This window comes from Monodon monoceros, unplaced genomic scaffold, assembly GCF_005190385.1.
Source record: "Monodon monoceros isolate NGI ecotype Baffin Bay Population unplaced genomic scaffold, NGI_Narwhal_1 Super_Scaffold_3, whole genome shotgun sequence".
In the NCBI taxonomy this organism is placed as follows: domain Eukaryota; kingdom Metazoa; phylum Chordata; class Mammalia; order Artiodactyla; family Monodontidae; genus Monodon; species Monodon monoceros.
In genome coordinates, this window is record NW_021703780.1 from 23,276,858 (window position 1) to 23,297,747 (window position 20,890).

The 20,890-nt window shown below is 43.9% G+C and overlaps 1 protein-coding gene across 2 annotated transcripts; it reads left to right on the top strand.

Moving 5' to 3' along the window:
* The first annotated feature begins 5,103 nt into the window (after positions 1-5,103).
* Positions 5,104-17,547, top strand: TRIM40 (tripartite motif containing 40). Of its 2 annotated transcripts, none has more exons than XM_029243499.1 (5): positions 5,104-5,448; positions 15,541-15,636; positions 16,496-16,720; positions 17,019-17,041; positions 17,224-17,547. In XM_029243499.1, exons 1-5 carry the CDS (start codon positions 5,104-5,106, stop codon positions 17,468-17,470), a joined length of 936 nt encoding a protein of 311 aa, XP_029099332.1. In that variant the 3' UTR covers positions 17,471-17,547. The 2 variants fall into 2 exon arrangements, with proteins under 2 accessions (XP_029099332.1, XP_029099333.1); XM_029243500.1 differs by having other exon boundaries at positions 16,583-16,720.
* Positions 17,548-20,890: the final 3,343 nt, after the last annotated feature.

Below are 20,890 nucleotides of genomic sequence, written 5' to 3' on the forward strand. Positions count from 1 at the left end.
GAATTTCATAAATTCCCCTATTTTGCTAATTGTATAGCTCCATCCTTTTGTTGAAAATAGGTGTGTCCAACCAAGTACTGATGGTAAGTCAGCCACTTGTACACTTTCCACTCAGGGTGGATTCAGCCCTTTCTGCAACCTCTACAACCAAAGCATCCATACAGGTCCATTTGGCTGTGCTTCTCAGGAGAAGCTGTTCTATAGGACTCAAAATAAGGACTCTATCAACCTGGTGAATGACTAATAGCCTCAGTACATTTCAGGCTGTACTTTCCTCCATGCCATTGGGTAGAATCCAGGAGGTCCCACCAAGAACGTGTTACTTTCATTAGCAGCTCCTAAGGCCTCTGCTGAATTCTCCATGTCTCCTGAGTTTCAAATCTTGAGCTCCTGTTCCCCCCACCCCTACCTCCTTTTTCGTAATCGTGGAGCAGATAAAGGTTCAATATTACATTTTGTGTTTTAAAATTCTTGGCTATTTCTGCCACAGGACATCTTTCACTGGCGAACTTTCTTCCTTGGTCCCTGCCTTCTGCTGCTCTGCAGGCTGTTTCTCCTGGGCTGTACCCCTCTTCCTCTTACGTAGTTTGAAGGCCCTTTCTCCTTCCTCCCTCCCTCCTCCTGGATCTGCATATTTCAGAGCTAACTTTCCACCGCCAGGTATTCCTTGCTCTGAGGAACGTCAAGGCCAGATTTGAAACTATCATTTTTTAATGAAATGTCCCAGTGCCCTGAGTCATTCTTCCTCCCAGAGACGTGAAAATAAGGTCCTGTCTTGGGAGACAACGCCACCTACTGCCCACTGAGAGCTGCCAAACACACAGCTGAAGGACACTTTTTATTGCCTGTTCTGGGTAAGGTCGCAAATAATCCAGGTTAGAATAATTTAGAATTGAAGTTGAGGTGGTGATGAGACATTCAAGGATGCACAGGAATTTAAACTTGGTAAGTACATCAAGACCATAGATAAGGATCTGGATGGTCCTGGGGCTCAGGGGGGTTACAGGACCTGCTTAAGGTTAACAGCTGCAAAGTGGTGGAGTGGAGGTCTGAATCTGGCCCATCTACCTTCAAAGTCCATGTAGCTCCACCTCATTGTGCTAGGAGGGAGCGGATCTCTGGTAATGAATGGTAAGAGAGGTGATAGGGAACCCAACAGCCAGCAGAGATGAGAATTTCAAGGAAGGGACTGCTGACGATCTCATGTTTCAGTCATCAGTTTGGATGTGGGCTGAGAAAGCATCACTAGGATTTAGTTGGAGACTTGAAAGAGTGGCTTAAGATGCCCAGCATTGAGCAAGGCATCAGAGGGTAAGCAAAGATGGGAAGATATAGTCCCATCCCTCACGGAGCTAAGCATGAGCCAAAGTCAGGGAAGTTGGCAAAAAATGTAATGGTAATAAATTAGGAGGTGGTTCATAAAAGAGAGAGAGGTATATAGACCTGCAAGTCCCTCTGACACCTTTGTGCAAATTAGAATAAGCCCCTCCCCTTCCTCAGGGCCAATCATGCTCTTGGCTGCAGAGGCCCATGGCTTGGTAAGTAGACTGTGGGCTGGGTCCCAGTTCGGACTCATCCACTCTCCTGGCTGCTCTTGTAACAGTGAACAACCTGCCCACTGTAAGTGGAGGCCCCGGAAGGATGACGACTGAGTAGCTAGGAAAGTTTCATGCAGGAAACTGGGACGTTGAGCTGGACTTAAACTGATGTGAGAATTTAGAGCAGCTGCAAGAAGAGGTAGAAGGGCTTCTCTGCTGGAAAGTGTCGAGCAGAGCCAGGAAAGAAGTGATGAAGGAGAGGGAAAAGATGCAAATCACCGGGCCCCTGGCTCCAATACTTTGAAGTAGGCAAAATTAGGTAAAATCACTCATTCAAAAACTATCGATGGCCTGCTATATGCAAGGAGCTATGCTGAATAGGTTGTGAGGCAGGGGAATAATAATAACCTCTAACAATTGTGCATTGGTTTGTAATTTATAAAGAACCTCCATTCCCAGCTGTGACATTTGATCCACTTTCCTGGCAAGGAGGCTGTGGTCGTGGTTGTCTCAGAACATGAAGCTCCAAATCTCAGAATTAGGATCATAATCCAGATCTTTTGGGTAGTTCAGAATTCCTTTCATTCTAACCACTGATTATTCTTCTTCTTTAAATGTAAGTAATTGTTTAAATAGATAATACCCTTACTTGGTTCCAAATTTAAAAGGTACAATGGGAACCTCCAACCCCAGTTCTCCAGCCATCTAGACATCTAATTTTAGTGCATTTTAATGTGTGTTTTCTTCATGTGGGAGAGACTGAGCATCTTTTCATATGTTTTAGAGATATTTTGTCCTATGAATTGTCTGTTCATTTCCTCTGTCCAGTTTCATCCTTGGTAGTTAATTTTTTTTTTTCTTTTGTAAGAGCTCTCTATGCATTAGGGGAATTAGCCCTTTGATTTTTTATTTTTTTTAGCCCTTTGATTTTGATGGTAGCTGTTAATATGTTTTCTTTTTATGCTTTCATTTGGTCCTTTGTCTCTTGACATTGTTTTTGTAGATTTTCCCCCCATGCAGATCTTTTAAAATATGATTGAATTTATCTGTCTATCCTTGTATGATTTCTATATTTGAATCATTCTTTTTTTTTCGTTTTGTTTTGTTTTGTTTTCTTGGCCATGCTGCGTGGCTTGTGGGATCTTAGTTTCCCAACCAGGGATTGAATCCGGGGCCCTCGGCAGTGAAAGTACAGACTCCTAACCACTGGATCGCCAGGGAAGTCCCTATATTTTAATCATTCTTAAATTGGTGTTAAGTACAGTGGGTCCTTGACTTCAACTTGTTCAATAAGAAAGTAGGAAAATCAAGAAAAGTACCTAAATAACTATAAAAGAAATTACCATATGGTCAGTACTCTAAATTTCTTCATCTGTCTATCCTGAATCCAGTTATCAATCTATCTGAAAATTCACCTTTCCATTTATTAAGGCTTTACTTAACTCCTTCTAAGGGCAAGGAAAGGTGTGAACAGATGACATTTTGTGGTGATGAGGCATGTGGGCTAAAATGACAGAGATCCAGATCTGAATCCCAGCTCTCTGTTTACCCCTCTGTGGCCTTGGGCAGGTTACTTAGTCTCTCCTCATTTTTGTTTCTCATATTATCTCATAAGATGTGACAAATGAGGAATGTGGAGGGGTCAAGGATTAGAGACTGATGAACAGATGTGTTAGTGAGAAGCTTAGGGAGAGAGATGTAAGATGAGTCCGATGCCTAGATTTGTGATGTCAGGTGGTGAAGTCTGTTCTGACAAGGACCAGAGAATGGTCACTAGTGTGGGCAGCAAAAGTAAAGGTCGCTGGATGTGAGCATGTCAATGAGCTGAAAGACCTCAGTGTTGATGGTCATCTACATCGTCCTTGAAATCACCCAGGATGGTGGCAGGACATGGGTGGCTCACAAGGCTCAATGGCTCATCGTCGGCAAATCAAGGGAATTGGCTCTGTGGAGAGCAGCAAGGCAGAGGGAGAGCGTGGGCGACCAGAGCTCCACACATAGGGGCTTTTATCTGGCTCTGGGGACCTCACGCTTAGGAGGTGGTGTATGGAGTGAGGAAGATGCTCACCCCACCCGTGACCCTGAGATTCGAGGGAGCCATCCCCTTTGATAAAAAGGCCAAGGAACTATGACTTACGGGGAAAGTGACTTTTTAATAGAAACCCTACAGCAGACAGTGGTCAAGTGGGATTAAGGAAGGATAGTATGGAGTGAGATTTGAACAAGAATGTTGCACCTTTTAATACAGCCTCAGCTGGCAACTCTCATTAGTGTTGTCCCCCGTGGGACCCCAGTGTCGGTGCTGAAACCAGCCTGACTGGAGGGAAATTGGAAGACAGTGGCTGGGCACTTGGTTTTCTGGTATCCTGAGCAGATGCCGTGGTTCTCTGACGCCTGGATCCCGAGGTACCTAGGCGGAGGCTCTGGGAGGTCTTCATTCTGTGCGTTGACTCTCACTTCATGTCATACTTACATCAGAGGCACCAAGACTTTCCTCCTCCCCATGTGCAAACAAGCCACACCTTTCACCAGCCAAAGTCCATCTCACCTTGCACCTCCCCTAGATCAGTCACGCAGCCATGGGAAGATGGGCCTTGTCACCTCTCCCCCATGTTTACTAACGCGTGAGCATATATAATCGGCACGGTCTAAAAACCATTCACCTGCTGGCCATCTCTCCAGATCTGGAGCATGAGATCATGGCCTGATGTCGTGGCAAGAGAAATTGAAGTAGGATACCAGGGGAGCTTTTCTGGAGGAGGGCTAGGCAAGAGGCTTAGGGACTGAGTGTTGAATGCAGTGTTTAAGTGAAGTGGGGATGGGGGAGTACTTTCTTCTTTGGGTCTTCTTTGGAGATGGCTTGAAAGGAAGGGAAAAGGTCTCCAAACTGCTCTATGTCCTGTTCTCCTTCTCTTTCCCTTTCATTGCAGAATCTGTGTAACCGTGAGAGGGATGCTGGTTGGGGGAATGAACAGCTGACAGAGATGCTGATGCAAATAGTCGGGTAGTAATTGACAGCAGTAGCCAAATTCTTAGAGTGTGACCGCGAGCCTGCAAGCATCACAGTGTGGTGCTTGATAAACTCCTGCCAGCTTCTCTCAACTGAGGGCAAATCGGAGAAGACGTTCACCTTTTAAGTTTATGAATCTCTGGCTTCTGACCAGGATACTCTGGCCTTTTAACTTTGAGCTGTAAAAATATGCACAGAAAGCTCTGAAGAGGAAAACTGGTCTTTGAATCACCTGCTTCCTCCAGGTGTGTGAAAAGGAGTGATTTCAAGTTTAGTAAAGACAAGGAAACCAGAGCGTGTGTGTCAAAGTTGATGATTGATTCCTGAAACCTGTTGCAGAATGGTGGTTTCTGTTGTCCGTGCTACAGTTCTGTTGATGGAGAGTGGGCAGCTGCCTGCAGTTGGAGGGCTGAATCAGGTCCTCTGAGCTGCTCCAGGGCCACCTCCTTCCAGCTGGGCCATCTTACCTGGACTGTCTAGGGTGGCAGGCTGTCCAAAGCTCCAGTGGGGAAGGAGGCCCTATAGATGGGAGGCTGGCAGTGTGAGGTGGAGGCCATGCTCCCTCTGCGGGAGGACAGCCAGGAAGAGGGCATCTGCCCCATCTGCCAGGAGTGCCTGAAGGAGGCGGTGCGCACTGACTGCAGACACCTCTTCTGTCGAGCATGCCTGGCCCAGCACCTGGAGAAGGCCTCAGCCTCCGGGGTCCTCAGCTGCCCCCTCTGCCGGAAGCCCTGTTCCGAGGGGGTCCTGGGGGCCGGCTATACCTGCGACAGCCACCAGAAGAAGGTGTGCTTGTTCTGTGAGGAGAGCAGATGTCTTCTGTGTGTGGAATGCCGGGTGTCCCCTGAACACAAGTCTCACTGTGAACTGGCCATTGAAAATGCCATCAGCCACTACAAGGTAAGGCGGGGTCATCACAGCCATCCCTCTGCCACCACCTCCCTGAGTTACTCCTTCCTACTCCCTGTCCTTTATGCCTGACGTATCATAGAGGCTCGGTAACTGACACTTTTCTTTGTTTCTCCTGCTTTATTCTGTTTTGGACCCTTGTCTTCACTTTTCTGTGTTTATCTTGCTACTAATGTTAAAGTTTCAATGCATTAATAGGAGTCTAAGAGGAGATACGGTCACACGATGTCAGATTCCCAGGAAGCATGAGCTCCTCGCATTTTGCTCATCTGTAGCACGAAGGAGTTGGACTAAATAATGCAAAACTCTTTTAGTACTAAGACTGTATGGTTCCCCTGTTTGATAGTACTAGAAAATTGGCTAGAAATATAATCAAGTTTTACATATCCTAATGATTAACCTGTAAATACATTGAAACCTGGAAATTAGCACATGATTCTCTCTCTCTCTTCCTTCTTCATCTTTTCTTTCCTTCCTTTCTATAGTGATTATTTTTATCCTATTTTTAAATTTTTTTATCATAAAACTAGTACATTCAGACAACACTGTAAGGTATAAAGTCAAAACTAAAAATCTTTCTCCCTGCTTTCCCCCATTCTCAGTCCCCAGAGGTAACCACTGTTAGATTTTTGTGTATCATTCTTCCAGAAACTTGTGTGTGTGTGTGTATGAATGCAGTCTCTAAAACACACACACACACACACACACACGGATTCTCTATATATTTTTCTGTAAATCGTTTTTATCATCTAAAAATACATCTTGGACATTATCCCATTTTCCCATCAGTACATCTAGATCTTATGAATTCTTTTCAACAACTGCATGGTGTTCAATTCTACGAATGTACTATAAACTGGCGGATATTGAGCTATTTCCAGGTTATTGTTTTGTTTTGAGGTCTCATGGAATATTGTAATGAGTATCCTTCAACATATATTTTGGAGGACTTAGAATATCCGAGCTGTATTTTGGTGAAAGAATAACCTAACTTCCAAGTTTTGATCAATTTTTCCTATCACTATTTACTGAATAATCCGTAGTTCCCCCACTGATTTGAATGCCGACTTCTTAATCTGCCATGGGTACGTATAGACTTGCACATTTTCTTGACTCTCCATTCCGTTCTATTCTTCTATCCATTCCTGCTTGTGTGTCAAACCATTTTAAGCACTGTACCTTTGCAATGTGTTTTAATGTCAGGTAGCTCTTGGAACCCTCACAATATTCTTATTTTTCAGAATTTTTGTGGATATTCAGATATATTTATTTTGCCAGTTAGCTTTAGCATTTTTTTCCCAACTATCCTCTACCCCCATCCCCAATTCAGTTAGTATTTGATTGGACTGACAATTGACATATTTTCACCATGGTGTCTTTCTATCCAATAATGAAGGATGAATTTCCAAGTCTTCTTTTAGATACTTGACTTTTTGAACATGTTATAATACAGGATGAGAAACTGGGGAGTCCAGATTGAAGGTGACTATGGGAAGGTAGAGAAATAACTCAGAAAGCCAAAGAGGCAAAATTCTCTCATTCTAACATCATTCCCTCTAAGTGCAGGGTACCACAGGAGGGCAGAGAGAGCTCTCCCACCTGCTGATGGGCCAGTGAATAGATGGAAAAATCTATTCACTCACTCAATGATTTATTCAGGCCTGTGCTTTGTATAGGATGCCATGCTAGGTATTGTAGGAAGTATAAATATGATTCATAATCTTTGTCCTCAAGTTTACCTTTAAATTATGACAGGAAAACTAAAATAAATAAATAACAATATTTGTTCATTTAAGAAAGACTTAAGTTCCTGTAGTGTATTGGGAACTACCATACATGCTAGGAGTACAATGATGAACAAGTCAGATGCCATCCCTCCTGCCAGGGACTTTGCAGTTTAATAAGAAAGACAGACACGAAATCAAACAAACTGCAAGTCTCGTATGAGCTAAGAAGAAAACAAGAATCTGAGATGGAGAGTAATGAGTGATCCATGTGGTTGGTGAGGGCCTCATGGAGGAGGTGGCACCGGTGCTGAGATCAGGAAAAAGAGAAGGTGGCCAATGTAAAGACTGGGCAGAAGGGAAGCACAGATTTGAGAGCCCCAGATCCGGAAAAGCCTTGTTATATTTGAAGAGTTTATAATTAGAGTGTGAATTGCCAGGATTTACTGACAGATTAAAGTGGGGTGAGGGAATGAAGGGAATCAAAGATGACTTCATGAGTTTCTGATTTGAGAAACTGGATGAATGATGGAACGATAAGGACTGGGGAGAACAGGTTTGAATGAAACATCAAGTTTCATTTAGGACGAGTCAAGTCCAAGTTGAGACACATCAAAGTAGGATCTTAGTTAAGTGGCTGGCTTTGAAATCTGGATCTCCAAAGAGAGTCTGGGTTAGTATTCCCAGAACTTAGGACAGGGTTCCATCAGAATAAAGATAATATTTAAATCCAAGGGAATTGATGCAATATCCTCAGGAGAGAGCCTAGAGAGAAAAGAAGTTCCAGGGCAAGGTCCTTAGAAAGGCCATCATTTAGATGTAAGGTGGAGGGGGACCCAGCAAAGGAGACTGAAAGCAAGCCACTAGCAAGGCAGGAGAAAAGCAAGGGGAGTGGTGTTCTAGATGCTAAGAGAGAAGAATCTGTTAAGAAGTGACAGTAGAAGGACTTCCCTGGTCATCCACTGGTTAAGAATCCACCTTCCAATGCAAGGGACGAGGGTTCGATCCCTGGTCAGGGAACTAAGATCCCACATGCTGAGGGACAACTAAGGCCGTGAGCTGCAACTACTGAGCCCACTGCAACGAAAGACACTACATGCCGCAAGGAAGATCCCGCGTGCCGCAACTAAGACCCGATGCAGCCAAATAAATAAATATTAAAAAAAAAAGAAGAAGAAGAAGCAATGGTGGAGTGCATTGAATGATGCTGAGCCATCCAGTAAGATGGGCAGCAGAGAAGTGGATGCTGGGCTGGGAGGAGGCACACTTCTTCCATTGTAACAGTGGGGAACAAAAGAAGGCCTCTGCAAGGGGAGGGAGTCTTGCAGTTTGGGAGAGGCCCCGAGTGTTTGGGTATATTTCCTCAATAATATGTGAGGGAAGGACATCAGCAGTGTGGGTAGAGGTGGAGGTGTGAAAGGTTTGAAAAGAGAGGAGAAGCCGCGGTAGAGTTTGGAAAAGCGAACCTACGAGTGAAACCGAGTGGAATTGGCAGGCAGCATAGAGCACCAGTTTGAGTTTTGAAACTAGGGATTTCGTGAGTTTCATGAGGCTGCCTGAGGACAGCCAAAGTCTGGGGAGTTGGAGGTATTTTCAAAGGACTGATTACAATGGGAGGCCCTTAGTGTGTTTGTAGATGTTGACAGCATAGTTTTGAAATAAAGATTTCTTATGATTTCTCACCATGCCTCTATTCCTTTGAATTAAATTTTGTAAATTAAATACTTTAAATTGTAAATATTGTAAATTGTGTCCTTTTTAAAGGAATTATGTATTGCCTGACTGCACTCCAGAAGACTGAAAATTTTGCAATGTCTTTTTTGTACATCTGTTTCCCTACTGCCCAACTCATGTTGTTGTCAATCACTTTTTTCAATGTGGTTTGCTGGTTTTCCAGGTGTGTGACAATGATTGAAGTTGTTTTACTATGCTGGCGGTGAGGTTTCTCTCCACATGGAGACTCACTCTCTACATTTCCCCTTAGAATCAGGGCATAAATTCTACATGAGTGCATCAGAGTAGTTTATCTTTTGGATAATAAGCTATACTAATTATGTTTAACCTTCATTTTTCCTATTCCGATATTTCTTTCCTTTTTATTTCATTTTTGGGGCAAAAATTTTAAGAATTTGTACTTGAATCAGTTCTATTCTTTTTAAGAAATAAAATCTCCATGTCTTACTCAGAAATTTATCTAGTATGGTGATAGATAGATAGATATTAGGTCTGTATCATTTTTAAAGATTAAGTAATTCCTGACTTATTTGGAATTTAATATACTGTGTTGTGTGAAGGATGACTCCTTTATCAAACAATAAAGTTATTTTTTCTTTATTCTGGTATACAGTTGTCCCTCAAACATTTCTGTGAGTCCTTTTCACATCTATATGTTCTTTTTGGTTTGACATAAATTAAATTCTTATAATAGTGGCATTTTTCTTACTCTAGTCCATTGATTATTTTTTTCTGTTCTAAAGTTATTATATAGTTTTGATACTTATTGCTTTATGGTTTATTTTTAAATTTAGTAGCATCTTTGTCAAATAATAATTTTTTGTAACCTGATGGTCTTGCTGACTGTCTTTTCAGAAGGATTTTCTTTTTTCTAAATTTAATTTAATTTAATTTAATTTATTTATTTGGCTCTGCTGGGTATTACTTGTAGCACGTGGGATCTTTGTTGCTGCATGCGGGATCTTTGTTGTGGCACGTGGGATCTTTACTTGTGGCATGCAGGCTCTTAGTTGCGGCATGCGGAATCTAGTTCCCTGACCAGGGATCGAACCCAGGTCCCCTGCATTGGGGATGAGGAGTTTTAACCACCAGACCACCAGGGAAGTCTCCAGAAGGATTTTCTTATATAATTTTTCTAAGTTTTATGGAGAATCCCTGAAATTTTAATTGGCATTGCATTAAATTTGTTGATTACATTAAGAATTATGACTTTTGGGGCTTCCCTGGTGGCGCAGTGGTTGAGAGTTCGCCTGCCGATGCAGAGGACACGGGTTCGTGCCCCAGTCCGGGAAGATCCCACATGCCGCGGAGTGGCTGGGCCCGTGAGCCATGGCCGCTGAGAGTCTTTGCTGAGTTCATATATCCTTTAACTTAATTTCCTGACATTTTCTAGATGCACGATCATGTGGACATTGTCAGGTTTAGTCATCAACACCGTTTTTCCTCATAAAATATAATGGGTGATATCATTCTTATCCATATTTTGGGGCACTTTTTGTTCTGTAAGGAGCATGTATTTTGAAAGTTGGTCTTTTTTTGTGTGTGTGTGACTGTATTGGGGAAAACGTACCTTTTTGCCTGTTAACCACTTTTTCTTTGATGCGTTTTGTAAGCCTTTTTAAAAATTTTTATTTATTTATTTATTGGCTGCGTTGGGTCTTCATTGCTGCGCGTGGACTTTCTCCAGTTGCAGCGAGCGGGAGCTACTCTTCGTAGTGGTGCGCAGGCTTCTCATTATGGTGGCTTCTCTTTGCTGCAGAGCACGGGCTCTAGGCGCAGGCTTCAGTAGTTGTGGCTCACGGGCTCTAGAGTGCAGGCTCAGTAGTTGTGGTGCATGGGCTTAGCTGCTCCGTGGCATGCGGGATCTTCCCCAACCAGGGATCGTACCTGTGTCCCCTGCATTGGCAGGTGGATTCTTAATCACTGCACCACCAGGGAAGTCCTAGTAAGCCATTTGAGAAGGATTTTAAATGTTGCTATGTTCTCATGTTTCCTCACTACTTAATGTCCTTTTCGGTCAATTTTTTTACTGTGAAATCACATTTTATCTGATATCTGATAGGATCACAGACTTTAGAAAATATTTATCAAGACAAAACAGGTCTTACACTATTCCCTATATTTCAATTTGTCTTTTTTTCCCCCTGAGGAATATTTTAGGAAGATAAAAGTTTGTAGAATTTTGCTTTCTAATTCTAATGAGTACCTTATTTACACAAATATTACCTTAATGCAAAAATGGATGAATAAATATTTTTTGAAAAACGAGGGACTTTACCTTACTCATTTTGAATATTTTAAATGATAGATCTGAATTATTCTCGTTTTTCATGCATTATTTTTATTGCTGTTATCTTTGCTTCCTTTTTTCATTTACACAATCTCCGCAGTTGACTTTAAACTCTTCATTAAATTTTAAACTACTCCAGAAGACAGGACTCTGACATTTTGAACCGGATCTTAAGAACAGACCTGACTTTGACAGGCAGCAATAGATAGCATTCCTGGCAGAAGGAAGTAAAAAAAAGCCATGAAGAGGCATGGCTGCGTGGGGGTGTGTCCAGGAAACCACAAGCAGCTCTGTTTGGCTAGTGCGGAGAACAGGGAGGGAGCAGAGAGAGGTAACACAGGAAATGTAAATTGGGTTACAGAGGGCCTTGGATATTGGGTTAAGGAGTTCGGGCTTATCTTTGATAATGAGAAACACTTTTGAAGACAGTAGTAGCACAGGTAAAAGATAAAATATGACTGAGGTTTCAAGCTGGATGACAGACAGAAGGGTGAGTCCAAGGACAGAAATATGGTGGTCAAGAGTAGTGAATTGTGGAAGAGGGTGGGGAAGAGGAAGATAAGTTTGATTACTCCGATCTGAGTTTGAGCTGTCCATAGGGCAGTAGGAGATACTTAAGTCTCAGCTGGAAACATGGGATTGACTGTTAGGACAAAGAGCTTTTGGGAATTATGATAAAATCTGAAGCCTGAAATTAAGGACATCATTTAGAGAAAGAGGAACGTTAAAGAAACAACCTCAGGAAGGTCAAGGAAGGACGGGGGTGGGAGGTCGGGAGAGTGGGGCGGGTAGAATCACATCCAAGAAGAGGAGGCCTGAGAAGAAGTCACCTCTGGGTTTGCTTCCTGGGGATCACTGCGACCTTGGAGAGAGCAGTTCCAAAAGAATGATGAGAAACAAAAGCAGGTGCTGAGGAGCAAAGGGGCCACGAGGGCGTGAAGACAGCAAGAACCAACTACTTCAAGAAATGTAGTTGTGAGAACAGAGAGAGTAGATGGAAGGGGTAGCTTGCTTGTTTGAGCTTTTCGAGACCTGAACATTCGTGCTCACACAGACAATTCCCCACCGCACTCCAGCCTCCGCCTTCACCGTTGAGGCCCTTGAGTGAAATCCAAGACGCCCATTTACTTCCTCCCCCTCCTTCTATGACTGTTTTATTCCTTGTCTGCTGGGAAATGCCTGCAGGTAACACCAGTGACATGAAACATTTTATAATAATTTCCTAGTGACATCATTGTCTCCTCTGTTTTCTGTTTGTTTACTTGAATGTCCTCGCTGAAGTCTCACCCACAGCCCCTTGACCTTGGTTTCACCCTCTGAATCTCAGGGCCAGAAAGAACTTTCACAGTCATCTCGTCCACCCCCAGCCTTACCTGTACATCTCCAGTGATGTGGGACTCTTCTTTTCCAAAAGCAATACATTTTAAGAGCTTATAAGAGAAAATGAGGCAAAATGACAAAAAGAAGAAATATTCCCCATAAACAGCCAACAACAACAAAATCCACCCCCCCCCCAATTTTTTTTGACCTGAGGTGAGAAGGATTTACTTAATGAAACACGCACTCTTCAGTCAATAGCACACTCTTATCTTTAGTCCACAAATCCTGTTCATGTTTTGTTTGTTCCATTTAATCATCATTCCTCCCTCTTCCATGGACAACCACTTAAAGCATTTGTTGTATTTTTATTTGTAGACAGTTTGGTAAAACACACATTGCTGCACTGTGTGCTTGCATATTGAATTAACAAAATTATATGATGGGCTTCATGCTATTTCTTGCTTTTCGCTCTACCACGTTTTTGAGATCAGTCCATGTTTTGTGGGTCCCATAGTCCATTTTTTCTGACACATGCACTGTGTTCCATAGTGGGCACCTGCCATATTTTACCCATCCATTTCCCAGGAATGGACTTTATGTGATTCCAATTCTCTGTTACCACAAACAGTGCTGTAGTGTACATGTTCTCTTAGAACCTAGGAATTCTCTGGGATTTTTACTCAGAAGCAGGATCACTGGATCACAGAGGAAAGCACACCTAGGTGGCCGGTACCGTTGCCAGAAGGGCTGTGCCAGTGCATATCTGACCAGCCCACAGTGTGGTCCTTATATCCACACACATCCCACCTCCCCCAGGTGTTATCCAGTTGTCTAATTTTTATTACTCTAATGGGGGTCAAATAACATTTCATTGTATTAGTTTCCATTTCTCTAATCACAGGTGAGTTTGGGCATCCCCTCGTCTGTGAATTAACTGTCCATATTCTTTGCCAATTTTTCTCTTGGGTTCCTGTCTTCTTATTGATGTCTAGGCTTTCCTTTTATTTATTTATTTATTTACTTATTTATTTAGGCTGCGCCTTGCAGCTTGAGGGATCTTAGTTCCCCGACCAGGGATTGAAACGGTCCATGGCAGTGAAAACGCTGAGTCCTAACCACTGGACCACTGGGGAATTCCCTAGGCTTTCCTTTTATATTCTATATATAGTCTCTTGTTGGCTTTAGACATTGCAGATATTATCTCTTAGTCTGTTATTTCTCTGTTAGGTTTGTCCATAGAGTTGTCATTGAACAGAGATATTTAATTTTGAGGTAATCAAATTAAATCATTCTCTCATGGATGGTGCTTTTGGGGGTTTATCTAAGACATTTTTCCCTACCCCCAGCTCACAAATTTATTCTTTAACATTATTTTCTATTAACTTTGTAGTTTTCCTTTCACACTGTCTTTAATCCAGCTAGAGTCTGCCTTCATATATGGTTCTGGATAGGGATCTGACTTTATTTTTCCCTGTTGTTGTAAGCCAGTTTTCTCAACACCATCTCCTACAGATTTTGTCCCTTCTCTTACTGAACTGTGTATTGCTTTTTATTTTTATTTTATCTTATTTTCTCCCAGTTTTATTGAGTTATAATTGACATACAGTAGTATGTAAGTTTAAGGTGTACAGCATAATGATTTGACTTACATACATAATGAAACGATTATTACAATAAGTTTAATGAACACCCATTATCTCATATAGATATGAAATTAAACAAATAGAAAAAAATTTTTTATTGTGACGAGAGCTCAAGATTTACTCTCTTACCAACTTTCATATATAACATATAGCAGTGGGAATTATATTTATCATGTTGTACATTACATCCCTAGTACTTATTTATCTTATAACTGGGAGTTTGTATCTTGTGACTGCCTTTATCCAATTCCCCGTCCTCCCACTCCCCACCTCTGGTAACCACAAATCTGATCTCTTTTTCTATGTTTGTTCATTTGTTTGTTTTGGAAGCATAATTGACCTGCAATATTATGAGAGTTCCTCTTACACAACATAGTGATTCAATATTTCTATACCTTTCAAAATGATCACCACAATAAGTTTACTTACAATATGTCACGATACAAAGATATTACACAGTTTTTGACTATATTCTCCACATTGCACATTTCATACCTGTGACGCATTTCTTTTTACTTTTTTTTCTTTTTAAATTCTTTTGTAAACATGCGTCTGTCCCTGAGCTCTCTCTTCTTCCATTTTCTATTTGTCCTTGTCGCAGTACCACACTGTTTTATTACTATGGCTTTGTACACCCTTTTATCTGGTATGCAAATATATTTTGTAACTAAGGTAACAAGGGTTACAAGAAGAACGTTTCCAGACTCTTCTGCTGACACCCCCCACCCTGTGCCTTTCTTCCATTTTGATTCATTAAAGGCTTATGCTGATATCAGTATCAGCTTTGTTTATATTTGCTTCCTACATAGTTTACCCAAAATCTGAAAGTAAATGTTTTAGAAACTGAAATGATTCATTATATCCTTAGATTCCAGGACACCGTGACCCATCCAGACACTGATTTAAGATTTAGAGAGAGGTTCCATGCCTTCCTGGGCTGTGGGTTTGCTCTAATAGAGAGTTCTTGTCCCTCCCAGCCAGAGTAGGGATTTTTCCTCTCCTCTGTAAGTCAGGTCTCTCTAGATTGGCTTCACTTGATGAGAAATAGTGAGGGTTGCCAGTGATCAGCACATAACTCTTAGATGTCGGGAGAAAAACACCCTGAAGTCAAGTAGAAAAGGTTCTCTTACTATCTGTTATTTTTATGTAGTTAAGTCTTTTTTAAAAATTACCTATTGCTTTTTGCCATCACTATCCATTAAATAAACTCTTGTGTTCCTTAACCCAAGCATGATGCATAGAAGTCTGCCTCTTTTTAGGCAGAATTTTACTTTAGCCTCATCCTGGGATCAGGACACCCCCTCCCTGCCGTGTGTTCCACGGGCACCACCCTCACCCCCAGTCTGACCAGCAGGGGTGTCTGTCTCTCTAGGAACGACTCAACCGCAGGATCAGGAAGCTCAGAAAGGACATCTGCGAGCTCCAGCGGCTCAGGGCTCAGGAGGAGGAGAGACTGCAGGCTATGCAGGTGGGCTTCGCAGAGTCCCAGGAAGGACTCCGGTCTGATCATCTGTCTGTCTGGAGCAGCCTGCTGTGGGGGGAGGGCCTGGAGGCTGGAAACACAAGTGCTGGGCTCGGCCTCGGGGTTTGCTGGCTGAGTGACCTGGGGTGAGTCAAGACCTCTGACCTTCATGTGGTTTATATGTTCAGGGAAAGCCAGTCGTGTTCCACCTGGTTCTCGGTGAAGATCAAAGGAGACAAGCAGCCCGTCAACTGAAAACTACTCCATAAACCATAGGTCTCTTTCTCTGTCTCTGACCATCTACCTTTCTGTTGCTTGCTCACTTTGATGTGGGGTCTCTCCTCACCCTATGATGTGAAGGGGGTTAAAAGTCAGTGGAACGGCTTCCCTGGTGGCACAGTGGTTGAGAGTCTGCCTGCCGATGCAGGGGACATGGGTTCGCGCCCCGGTCCGGGAAGATCCCACATGCCTCAGAGCGGCTAGGCCCGTGAGCCATGGCTGCTGGGCCTGTGCGTCCGGAGCCTGTGCTCTGCAACAGGAGGGACCGCGGCAGTGAGAGGCCTGCGTACCGCAAAAAAAAAAAAAAAAATGTCAGTGGAAGGATATAGCCGAGTGTGTGTGTGTGTGTGTGTGTGTGTGTGTGAGACATGGCATCTGTGGATGTTCACAAGGGTGTGAGGTGCGGGGGGAGGTGTCCCTTCATTTTTGAGGAACACGGCTCCCCCTGTAATACCCATAACATGCAGAGGCAATGCCATGAGGGGAGGAGGACCGAGAAATCAGCATTCTCGCTCAGAATGTTCAGAGACTGAAGGTCCAGAGGGAGCCATCTGACATTGAATCTTAGGGAGCCCCTTTTCTGGAGTTTCAGGCAGACTGTAGGACCCACAGGCTGGAGGCTGAACTGGAGCGTCAACACCGAGCCAGGAGACAGCTGGATGCCCTCCCTCAGCAGCGGCCAGGCCAGCTGGAGGACATGCCAGCAGAGGTGTCCAGAATCCCTGGCATCTCCAGGGCAATGATTCAACTCAGCAGCCTGGTCACTGAACTGGAGGGGATGGCTAAGAAACTGGATGCCAGCCTGCTGAAGGTGCACACCCTGAGGTGCCTCCCGAAGCCTGGGATTCTCCCCAAATAGTGGGCAGCCTACCTGTAGCATCCCTCTGGGAGGTGTAAGAAGGAGAGTCTTCTCTGTGACACGTGGTGGTGGCTTGTCCAAGGCTGCACAATGCTGCTGCAGCAGAGACAGGTACACAGAAGGGGTGCTACCCTCTCCGGTTCTCAAGGTGACAGCCCAGAGTGCCATCCACTAGTTGGTTGGGGAGGGAATTGGAGGGGACAGGAACCTGAGAACTTGTTGTGACTCTCACTCTCTTTCTCTCTCCTAGGACGCCAGTGACTTATTGAACAGGTATGAGCCGTCCCATCTCCCTTCCCACATGTGCTTACACAGCACAAACCCACACAAACATAGATGTGTGTATGGGCTTTCTCACGGTCAAGGAGCTCCACTGCTCCATTAACTTGCATCTTCAGGCTACATGGAAAGTGGAAGATTGAACAGAATATACTGAAGGATTTCTTTGTTTCTAGGAGTGCTCCAGAGCAGTTAGAGGCTATTTATCCCAACTTAGAGAAAAGAATCAATGAATCACTTAACCAGCCATCCTCAGTAGCTCTGACCGGTTCATCCCTGGACCAGCTCATCTCAGACTCACCTCAGCCTCCTTGCTCTCCTTCCCCCAACCTGTCCAGCCTCCCACTAGGTCTGCCCAGTGCACCCTCAGGCCTGCCACCTCCTGAACATGCCACAGCTGTGATCAGATGCCTGACCCTCTGATACATGGACAATAGTCACAGCCTCTTTCCTGAACCAGGCTCCCACTGCAGAAGTCAGGATTCAAGACCTCCGTTTTGCCTGTGAACAGACGGTAGCACCCATCTCTCACAATCTCATATTAAAATGGGAGTACCCAGGTACCTGGATGTCATGAGTTCACAGTGCTGAGGCCACCTCTGCCTATGGAGCTGGCACGTCTGTTGGCAGAAATATTCCTTCTGAGCTCCTGTAGCACCTGTTGTCTGTACAACGCACCTGGAGCTTACATTACTTTTGTGGTGGACAGACTCTACAGGGACCTCCCATGATGCTCCCCTCGTGGTGTTCATGCCTTTGTATGATCCCCTCTCTTTGAGTGTGAGCAGAACCTCTGACTTGCTTCTAATCAATGGAATATGGCAAAGGGGATGGGCTGTCCCTTCGCAGACTGTATTACATGGATGGGATGCCTCCTTGCTAACACGCTCACTCTTGAAACTCTCCTTGCTGGATTCATGACGTGGGTAGTCCTGTGGCCAGCAGGCAGCCTCTAGGAGCTGAGAGCAGCCTCCAGCCTTCAGCCAACAAGAAGCAGAGGCCCTCAGTCTTGCAGCTGCAAGAAAATTAATTCTGCCAACTGCCTAAGTGAACTTGGAAATGGACTTTTCCCCAGTCGAGCCTCAAGAGGAGAACCCAGCCCAACTGACATCTTGATTTCAGCCTTGTGAGACCCTAAGCAGAGAACCCAAATTTCTGACCCACAGAAACTGTGAGGCAATAGATGTCATAGAAACTATGATATAATAAATCTGTGTTGTTTTAAGACACTAAATTTGTTGTAATTTTTATGGAGCAATGAATAATACCTTTGTATATTAATTATTTGTGCATCACTTCTTTGGGTGAGTAAAGACAGTACACTGTCTTTGTGTCCCCAGGGTTTAGGACAGTGCCAGTCTCATAGTTGGTGTCCAGTGAAATTTATTAAGTGGATGCATGAATAAATTAATAGAAAGTATAAGGACCCTTCTTTTTTCTTTTTTAATAAATTTATTTATTTATGGCTACGTTGGGTCTTCGTTGTTGTGCGCGGGCTTTCTCTAGTTGTGTCAAGTTGGGGCTACTCTTTGTTGTGGTGCACGGGCTTATTCATTGCGGTGGCTTCTCTTGTTGCAGAGCACGCGCTCTAGGCGTGCGGGCTCTAGTAGTTGTGGCTCTCAGGCTCTAGAGCGCAGGCTCAGTAGTTGTGGCGCATAGGCTTAGCTGCTCTGCAGCATGTGGGATCTTCCCAGACAGGGCTCGAACCCATGTCCCCTGCATTGGCAGGCAGATTCTTAACCATTGCGCCACCAGGGAAGTCCTAAGGGCCCTTCTTGATGCTCCATGATTAACAAAGGGGACCTTTAACTAGTATTGCTGAGCCCTTGCAGAAATGGTCAATAGTATACTTGGCACTGAAGGATACAAAGAATAAAACATGACTACAAGGAGATGCTGCATTGTGGTGTAAAGAGTAAAAACTCACAAGTCAGACTTGAGTTCAATCCCAGTCCTGACACCTAATACCTCTGTAACCCTGTACAAGTTACTTAGCCTCTCTGCACCTCAGTCCTACCCCCTCTAAAATGAGGATAATGGTACTCATGGCCTGGGATTTTTGTAAGAATTAAGTGTTATTATATATGCCTGCTGCAGTGCCTAACACGTTGGAAACATTTAAATGTGTTAATTCCATCTTCTTATTCTACGTCTCCAGCCAAAAGCTTATAATCTAGCTATGGAACCAGAATAAACACAGATGGAATAACAAGAGAGTGTGTGATGGGTTATTAAGTGTCCTAGTTGCTAAGGGCAGTGGGGATTCAGAGGAGAGACACGAGTGAGGTTGGCAAAGTCGGGGTTGGCTTCGTAGGGGTGGAATTGGACACGCAGGAGAGAAAGGTGGAGAGCGTCCAGGTCAGGACAGCTCCACGGATGAAAGCGCGGAGGTAGGAAAAGGCCTCAGCACGTTTGTAGCAGTACGAAAAGACTGACCCAGTCAGTCTGGAATATTCGGGAATGGGGAAGACCAGAAGTCAAGCAGAGGGTTAGATGAGTGACACCAAAACATAGGCAGTCATCAAAGGGTTTTGCATCAGGAGTGAAAGGAACAAGTGGTGTTTAAGGAAAACCAGTCTGGACTCTTGTTGCCAGATGGATTGGGGACAGGAAGTCAGGGGGTTAAGGGAGGGGAAGGAGAAAGTGCCTAGTGTGGATGTTCAGAAAAAGAAGGATATAGCTACTAGGCAGGAAGCTGTATGTCTCAGAGAAACGTGAGACCCCAAATCTAAGAATAAGACATTAGCCAAGGAAAGAGCACCCCTGGATGTGACAGCTAACAATTCCTGTGTCCTAGCTGTGGTTAACGTCAAACAGAGAATTGGTCCAGAAGCATCCTACCAGCACTGGGAGGAGACTGACAAGCTCCGAGGGTCTGTCTCCACTGGAGAGTCAGTTACCCTGCAGGTGACTGCCAGGCCCTCTGTGCTCTTCTGATGTGACTGTGGATGATCAGGCCGGGTGGGCATCTGACCAGCAGATGGTTGGCCAGTGGAGCCTATAAGGTGGCCTGCCGAGAAAGGTCTTATCAAAGAAAGACAATGATAATTAGGTTCTCTAAGAAATTCAAAATGGATCTATGATGAAGGCATCATTGGTTGGCAGGAAGAGCAGCAACATAGGGGATCAGAGCCACACACGTGACTGTGTCCTGAAGCAAGTGTCATTGACCACGTTGCTCAGTGGCCACAGGCTAGTCCAGTCTCTAAGCTGCCTTGGGCCTCAAGTCCCCTTCCCACCGTTCTTGGATGTACAGAGGCAGTATGACTTAATGGTCATGAGCGCAGACTTGGGAGCCAAACCATTTGTCTAATGTCTAGTGTCTAATGTGTATTATCGCTGCGCTATTTACTAGCTGCTCATGTGGGACCAGTTACCCAACCTCCATACATCTCACTTCTCTGATGTATAAAACGGGGCTGTTAAAAAACAAAACGGGACTATTAATAATAGTACCTACCTCATAGGGTTGTTGTGAGGATTAAATGAGTTAATATATAAAATAATATTTACTCCAGTGACTGGCCAGAGTGAACTCTCTATGTGTTGATTATTATTATTAGCATTTTTAAATCTCCAGTTCTTCCTTTGGGAACTACTTGTATCTCCCACCACTCCCACCACCCCACCAGAGCTTCCCACAAGGCTTGAGTCCTAACAGTGGAAAAATCCCATTTTCCTTATTTGCATATCCAATCTTATAATAAACTTTCTTAATATTTGAACTAACTTGAGTGAGTCTCCATTCCCTGTAGTAGAAGCTGCTACAGTGTAAGTTGTGAAAAAGTCGGCTAAACCTGTGGATGTCCCAACAGGTGTGCACGTTTCCTTTGGAGTCTTGGA